The following is an 8,614-nucleotide window of genomic DNA, read 5'->3' as shown; positions in this document are numbered from 1 at the left end:
TTGTATTCTATAGTAATAGTTTCAAATATTATCATAAAAGGTCTATAATATTGTAATGTTTATAAATGAATGTTTCAAAAATTTTATGTTACGATGGTACCTTATAAGTACAACAATTACTAGTGAAATAAAACTTTATTGGTAATATATATAGTTTTATTATAGAACACATGCTATTTATCGATAAGATAAATTATATCACCTATACATTATTGTATAACCAATAGTTTTCAATATTGATATTTATTTATGATTTATTTGTGTGACAAATTAGTATGGTTGTAAATTGATTTGGATTTTTTGCAACAACAACATCTCATTAGTAAGTATGTCTTTAAATAATTTTCAAAATAGATATTATATTAATCTAATAAAATTTTGAAGTAATAAGGTTTCAAATCGACTATTATGTATTCTTGTTGTACTTAACAATTTTTGATGAGTTCATCAAGTTATTTTCAACTTTATCTGGCCAGAACTATTTACCGAACAAGTCACATGATCAGCCAATTCAGGTAAATAATTGGAAGTTGTTTGGGTTCGGAAATATTGCAAATAATGCACCATAACCAGCCACTAGTCTAAGATATAATTATTAAAAACTTAAATGGAGATCGATTTAACCAAGATATTGGATCAATAATCCAATTTGATTTGTATTAAAAATATAGGTTTGCTACGCCTGTTGCGTCCCTTCAACTTTGTTCTTCCTCCAGCCAGGGATAGAGGAGAGATAGAGATAGGAATAGCTGTTTTCCTAATAGTCAAAATTAGAAGTAGCCTGAGTCCAGACAGAAGCTTAGAAGTAGGTGCTTCTCAAACCTGTGCGGAGGATGTCATACACCACTATTCTTTTTTTGCCAAACTTTTGAAGCCATGGCTGCTGAAAGACAATCCAGATCCAAATACTTTTTCTTTTTCAGTCCTCCATTAAGTAAAATCCATCTTTTCCTCTATGATGCCTATGGCTTAATTCATCCTATCCGCTCACAAACATAAAGTTGGTGGATAAAGGAATAAGCAATTTGTGATATCAAGTCCAACAAACATCTTGACCTAATGTTACAGCAAAAAGAAAAATAAAAACAGAAGCAAGAAGCACTTTCTCCTACTGGGAAATAAATTGCCTTTATTGCTGTAGAATTGTCAACTCATTGTTTGCTTATTTGTGCTAAAGAATGCAAATGAATAAGTGTAACAATCAAAATAATACAAATGAATCAGCGGAGCAATCCTTGTAGCAAAGAAAGAGTTATCAGTTGTTGTTGTCCATCCAGAACTGAGCCTGCAGCCAGTCAATAGTCTTCTTGTCCACCTGAAAGGCCTTTGCAAGAACGTCACGAGAGATGGGTGGCTTCGACCCAAACACCGCATTGGCTACAGTGATCACACCAGGGTTTTGGCTGCTCAATGCGGCAATAGCAACAGCATTCTTCGTCCCGTAGTTGAACTGGAAGTGAATTAGACCTTGGGGGAACACGAACACATCACCCTTGTTGATGACTTTGGCAAAGAGACGGTTGTCCGTGTTGGAAGTCACAAAACCCACATAGAGTGAGCCTTCCAACACCGTCAAAATCTCTGTCGCCCGAGGGTGGATGTGAGGTGGGTTCAGGCCATAAGGAGCAAAGTCTATGCGAGCCAATGAGATGCCAAGGGTGTTGAGCCCTGCAATTTTCTCCACATTAACTAAAGTCACATTCGATCCAAGTTTGTTTGCAGTGTCGCCAGGCCTGTCGAGGCCGGAGAAGAAGAAATCATCAGCTCTGACATCGTTTGGGTTCTTGCACACAAGACCGTTGACAAATACTGCACAATAAAAATTAACATAATTCACCAAGGTTGATAGAAAAACTTGAGAAGAACCTCGTTCGAAAGCCTACTTATAAGTTTGTGGATGAGTAAGAAATTTTGCTCAACTTGAAAAAAGGAAGAATATATATAATTACCATGGGACGTTTTGTCAGCAACACAGAAGTCCTGGAGGGGACTAGGATCAGAAGCAATTGCGTGAGAAGAAACCAGCGCAAGGAAAGCAAGGAGGAGGATGCGTGAAGCCATGTCTGTTCGGTTAAGCAGGAGAGAGTGCAGGAGGAATGGAACTCGAGAGTCTAGATCGAAGCTCGATGCGTTGGGATGGCTTGGAGTAGATAGATATATATAGAGAGTGGAGGGATGAGGGACCCGGTTTATGCGATGGTTAGACCGTTGAAGTAGTCAGGAAGGGTGGTCGTGATTTGCTTTGTATTGTTTTATAAAGTAGTAATAAAATGGTTTCAGTTGTCCACCAATTCCAGTAGACCGTGGCCAAAGGCAACGTTCCCAAAGACGAAGTATAACTTGATAAAGTATAACTTGATCTATAACCATATTGATGGTAGGTGAGAAACAGCAGATGGAATTGATCAATATTCGCCGCCTTTGACGGTACAACGGTTCGGCCAGCTAAATAGATAATAAGGCTTGTTTCGTAGTCTAATCATGAACTAGTCCAGCCATTTTTATTATAATTTAACCAATTACTTATTTGTTTAATTTTATGCTAGTATGGACATATGTGATGAACATGAAAAAAGTTAATAAATTTAAAGATACGGTCATCAATTGTTTATTGAGACATTCCTCCTCCAACTTTATTTTTGTTGCCATAGAAAATTGAACAGTTCAAAGAAAGATCCAAAGCTGGGAGCCTTCATGAAGTTGTTCGGATACTTGGCCACAATGGGATTTAGCAACTTCAAGATGACCTCTTCCTTCCGTCACAGAAAAGGTCAATGTAGTTATGGTGGCAGCGAAGAACTTGAATAGTTCAAAATGCAAATACAGGGAATTCTTCATCGAGGTTATCAGCATTGGTTGCGCTTATCATAACTGTAACAATCCAGGATCTCATCCAAAATGGCTAGCCGGGAGATATTATTTGAGTTCCTTGATCCTGTATAAGTACTCAAGATCTACCCAGCGAATAACCGATGTGGGACTAAACACACGCCCGCACGGATCCTCATATACTCCCCCCGTTCAAGCTCTGACGTCCTCGTCAGGCTAAAGATTCAAATCTATTCGAATCTAATCACAAACACCACGATCAGCCCGTGGTCAGCCCTAATGGATCTGTGCTGCAGTGTCCCCTAGTCCACATAGGTTATGGGCTGGGTCCGCTCTGATACCATTTGTAACAACCTAGGACCTCATCCAAAATGGCTAGCCGGAAGGTATTATTTGGATTTCTTGATCCTGTATAAGTACCCAAGATCTACCCAGCGAATAATCAATGTGGGACTAAACACATGCCTGCACAGATCCTCACATACTCCTCCTGTTCAAGCCCTGACGTCCTCGTCAGGCTAAGGGGTCAAATACATTCAAAATCTAATCACAAACACCACAATCGGCTCGTAGTTAGCCCCAATGGATCCGTGCTGCAGTGTCCTCTAGTCCACATAGGTTATGGGCTGGGTCCGCTCTGATACCATTTGTAACAATCCAGGATCTCACCCAAAATGGCTAGCCGGAAGGTATTATTTGGGTTCCTTGATCCTGTATAAGTACCTAAGATCTACCCAGTGAATAACCGATGTGGGACTAAATACACGCCCGCACGGATCCTCATAATAACAACATTGTGAGTTTACTAAACTTGTGTTCGGACGCATTCACTAGAATTCTCATATATGAGATCATAGTTAATGGATCACTTGAAAAATTCATTTATATTAAGCAACAAATTATTCTAGATCTTGAATGGACGTGAAACAATTGGAGATTGAAATTGGTAATGCACGAGGCTTAGACTATCTCTACCATGGCTGCAATATCCAAAAATATCTTATTTTCGCCCAGCTAAAATAGTGTCACTCGGCTGACAGAACCATATCAATGGCCAAATCTTGAGGGACTGTAGGCTACATTTATTGCCCTTGAGGTCTTCTAAAGGAATTTTAGAGGCATCTCTAGCAAATCCATTGTTTATAGTTATGGGATGATAGTGCTTGAAATGGTTGGGGGAAGAAAAAATATTGAAGTTCAAGTAGACAACATCCGTGAGATATCCACTTCTCACATTGGATTTACAAGCATCTCAACTTGGATGAAAATTTGAGAACTTTCACGGCCATGACCCAAGTGGAAGAAGAGATTGCCAAAGGGATAATTCTAGTAGTTTTATGGTGCATTCAGACTAAGCTAATAAATAGACTCTCGATGGGTAAGGTTCCAGATATGTTAGAAGGAAGGATTATAGACTTGCAAATTGCCCCCATGCCAGTTTTATTTTCCCCTCAAGATGAGGGAAGCATTTCTAGACAAATCATTCTCATGAAATAGTATCAATAGTCACTTGTTATAATGGACTCAACATATTTGACCGTATAATTAATAGGTATGTTACCCATAGTGCTGTAGGCATCTCTTAAATTCCTATGTTAGATAAAAATTTAGAGCTATGGTTCTAAAGGCTTAATAAATCCTTCAACCTTCAATGGATTTATATTTTACTTTCAATTTAGCAATCATGCAACCTAAATGATCCGACGACCCGGGATCCGCCACATGGGGAGCCATAAGACGGCCTGAACAAATCTCCCCAAATTGCCCCCACTAAATGCTGATCATTATGGAGGGCGCTCCGGAGCTCGAAATACTGATGGCTGACCTCTCGCATTTCCCCAAACGAGACGCTTCGGAGAAGGGAGCATTAATGGCCGGCTTCTCACGTTTCGCCAGTCGGAGTGCTTCGGGGGACGGAAAATTAATGATCGAAACCTCCAGAAAGGAACGCCCACGTGGAACACTGAAAAATTTCCACGGCAGATTCTACTCAAGAAAATCTATCAGCTCGAACCTCCAGTTTGGTACACACCTATTCTTGCCTATGTGATTGAAGCACTGGACGATTAGAAGTCTGCCTACTTCCATTGTCCGAGCTGCAAGGCAGCTCGACCTCGGAAGTGGGGGGCAAATAATAGGAAAAAAAATGGATCGTCCAGCACACAACTAAAAGGCCGCCCAGTTTTGGCCCAATAAAAGTCAACGCCAACCAGTCGAATCCACACTTCTGCCCCGAGTCAGCTCGACTTCGAGACTCCGCCGAAGGCTCCACCAACTTCAGACATTCGCCAACTCCCCCGACCAAGTTCGGGGTGCCTCCAGTATTCGCCGATCCGCCCCAACTAAGCTCGGGCCGCCTACCTCAGCAGTACGCTCCGACTTTCGAGCTCGGAGCGCTCCACCGAGCACGTCTCGGAACCCGAGAAGCCGAGCTACTCCCATTACCCGTCAAGCCAATCTCTCATGATGAGGGCTGACAGTGCCTCTGCTACCTGGGCCACTCCACCGAGACTATAAATAGCTCGATCAGGTAACTTGTAAAGGACTTTTGGGCTGGACCAAATCTACTCCACTCTAACTTGATCGTCGAAGGGCCCTCACCGGAAATACTGATGAAACTTTGTGCAGGTCCGCGGCCGTCGCACAGGAGGTGGCTCCCGTCTTCTCCTTCCAATCACTGGCGGCTCCCTCGACTCCACCGGCATGGTCTCCCTCGGGCCAAATTTGAACCACAACAGTCATAACTCCAGGATTAGTTGGATTGACTTGCTTCTAAACTACTGGATTGTCGGTCATCTTTGTTTTCGGACTCTTAGTCATCTATGCCTTCAAATGATGATACTTTCAGCCTTCAGCTAGTGCAGACCAGTTTTCAATTCCTTAATAAAGGTAGGGTGGTTATTACCTCTCTTATCATAAAAAAAAAAAAAGGTAAAAGAAAGACTTTCTTGTAAACTAGAATCTTTCACTACAAATTAAAATAGAGTTTTTCCTGTCAAATTTGTTGATGGCTGGCCCATAAAAAAAAATTTGGCAAAATACTTTTCTAATAGCTTTATCTAATTTATTCGTATTATAAAATAGATAAAAGGTTAAATTAGATGATGTTATGTGATAACTGGGACATCAAAATCAAGCTTGATCTTGGAGTTCAAATAACTGGGACACCAGATAGTGTCCTGAATTATGGTACATTAATTGATATAGTACTTAATTTGGAGAAAGGCTAGGAAAGAAGCAAACAACCTGCTTCCTTTAGAAGACAATGACACAGGAGCACTCCCAGTAATGGCTAGAAAATAGATACTAGTGTTGATTCCAATTGTCCAGCATCAAGATACAGTCGACTAAACAGACTACCAAGTCAAAGTAAACCAGCATCCAGCAACTCCCTTGTTCAATCTTTGATCATTAAGCTATCACCTCAAGCTGGATTAATCACTTCAAGATGCAACCGAGTTGACAACTTTCTAGGACATATTGCAGAAGTTAAAATGGCCCTATGGGGTATGTTGGAAGCAGCTACCATTAAAGGTTGGAGCCAGAACCTAGCAAACTTGCCAGCGAGCAAACAGAGCAAGAGAGAACAATTGATGCATTGCAGAATTGAAAGATGGGTGATCCTTTGAAGATAACAGCTCTGGGCTCTGCACTTTCGATAGGGCCCAATTATTTTTTTATACAAAATTTCAATAGAAACAATACGTTTATATAAAAAACTCTATAATAAGAAAGAGAAATTTCTAATCCTTATGAAGTTAAATTATATAGAATACGATACACGTACACCAAACAAATGAACACCTCTAAACCAGCGGGTGTTCTTATTGGTCGACTAAACACTATAAAAGAGTGAATAATCTCTATTGAAATAGATTTCAAAGTATTAGATATTCTTTATCTCCCTGAAACCATTCCATTTTGCCTTTACATCTATCTCATTTCAGACCTTTTTATACCGCCCTATCCACCTACATATTAAACCCATGAAATACCGTTCAACAGCACTTAATCGGATTTTTGATGCCTTTTTATTCAGAGTCAAGAGGAAATTTTATTCATTGGCCCTTCTTCCGAATCCAAAGAGTAAGGAGTTTTCTATATATTAGCAATTTAAAAAATTGCTTTGATCTAAAGTTCAGTCGTTAGTAAAGAAATTATTACAAATCCAGCTACTTTATTATAAAGCAAGAAAGGATTCTAAGAAAATTATATTATTTGAAATTGGAAATAGTCGAGAGGTCATCAATCCTTGCTTTATACAAGCCACTTCTTAGGCTTAAAAAGAAATTCTATCAATTACCCCTCCAAGGCTTCAAAAGATAAATTGCGCATCGGGACCGACTAACATTCCTTAAAGCAGAACAAACCAACACCCGTCGAGAAATACAACTCTTGGAGGAAGAACAAGCAGAGCTGGAATGGAATAACAACACTACAGGAAAAATAGTATATTCTGACTCTCATATGCCGATGCTAAAAAGAAGCGTTAGCAATTTAGTCATCATGCAAAAATTTGCCGACACTTTTTAGTGGCGTGGGGGCAAGAATTACACTAAGACGACGCTTATTAGCACTGTGCGAAACCAACCTGCTAATATTGAATTCTGACAATCCTTAAAAGCATCTTTGGAAACCTAGTCGAAACCACGACGCTTTGAAGCGTCGTCCTAATATTGGCTTCCAACAATGTTTAAAAGCATCGTCGAAAGCCAATCTTAGGACGACACTTCTATGCATCATCGGAAGCTAGTTTTATCCCCAAATAGCCCGATCACCCCTTCCATTGACCCTTATCAGCCCTAAATTGACCCTTCTCAACCCAAATAACTCTGCCTTCGCCTCCTCCTCGCCGCGCTGGTCCCCATCTCATTTTTCCTCTCTTAGATGGCCTCCTTCTCCTCCACCCCCTCTTCCTCCTCCTTCTCCTTCTTCTGGCCGGTCTCCTTCTCCTCCTCTCCCTCTTCCTCCTCCTTTCGTCTGCCCGTACCCACCGCAAAGCCTCCCTGCAGATGTATCGCCTTCTCCTCCTCCCCATCTCCGCTTGCCTTCTCCTCCTTCTCCCCCTCTTCCTCCTCCTCCTTTTGTCGAAGCCATTTACTGATCCGATCGACCGCCCTCCTCCAGTTGACCGCCCTTCTCTACTGCGGATCTCAGCCGGCATACATCCTTGCTGGTGATTTTGCTTGATGCCTTAATATTCTGTTTATAGCTCTAATTTGTGCTTAATATTTAACTTGCTCTATGTGCTTAATATTCTGTTTGCCATCTAATATGTATTTAAATTGTACATGTAATTGCGTCTGTTAACAATGCTTATACGGATGTTTTTTTCTTTACTTAATACCTTGTTCCATTCCTTTTTAACTTTATCTGAATCAATTATCTTTTTTACTTTGGGCTAAATTCTGATCATGTTTCCATCCCATGACAGGGCAACCAATAGTATCACGTTTTCATGCTGTGACGGGGCAACCAATAATATCACATTTTCAGCTTGTGATGGGGCAATCAGTAGTTTCACATTTATAGCCTGTGATGGAATAAACAATAGCTTTACGTTTCTAACCTGTGACGGCATAAACAGTAGTATCATATTTTCATCCTGTGACAGGGCAACCAATGATATCGAGATGAGCCCAAAGTCAATTTTTTTTAACTTTATTTTTGGCTTTAGACTAACCATGGATCCGTAACGAGGCAATCAATATTACATGGTTAGTCCAAAGCACTATATCCATTAGTCCTATTATTTAAGTATAAATTATGTACATATATGCACCCA

General features: G+C 40.4%; 1 protein-coding gene across 1 annotated transcript; it reads right to left on the bottom strand.

Moving 5' to 3' along the window:
• Positions 1-1,102: 1,102 nt before the first annotated feature.
• Positions 1,103-2,124, bottom strand: LOC120106660 (putative germin-like protein 2-1). Its single transcript, XM_039119685.3, has 2 exons — positions 1,950-2,124; positions 1,103-1,809 (listed from the first exon to the last, which is right to left on the bottom strand). Exons 1-2 carry the CDS (start codon positions 2,059-2,061, stop codon positions 1,256-1,258), a joined length of 666 nt encoding a protein of 221 aa, XP_038975613.1. The 5' UTR covers positions 2,062-2,124; the 3' UTR covers positions 1,103-1,255.
• Positions 2,125-8,614: the final 6,490 nt, after the last annotated feature.

This window comes from Phoenix dactylifera, chromosome 14 (genome assembly GCF_051530095.1).
Source record: "Phoenix dactylifera cultivar Ajwa chromosome 14, Ajwa_hap1_PhDact_Kaust_v1.1, whole genome shotgun sequence".
NCBI classification, from domain to species: domain Eukaryota; kingdom Viridiplantae; phylum Streptophyta; class Magnoliopsida; order Arecales; family Arecaceae; genus Phoenix; species Phoenix dactylifera.
The sequence above is the reverse complement of the archived record's forward strand: the minus strand, read 5'-3'. Positions and strand labels throughout refer to the sequence as shown.

Coding starts and splice junctions, on each gene's coding strand:
- LOC120106660 (XM_039119685.3), bottom strand. CDS start 2,061: ATGGCTTCACGCATCCTCCTCCTTGCTTTCCTTGCGCTGGTTTCTTCT. Junction 1,810..1,949: donor TGCTGACAAAACGTCCCATG/GTAATTATATAT, acceptor TTTATTGTGCAG/TATTTGTCAACGGTCTTGTG.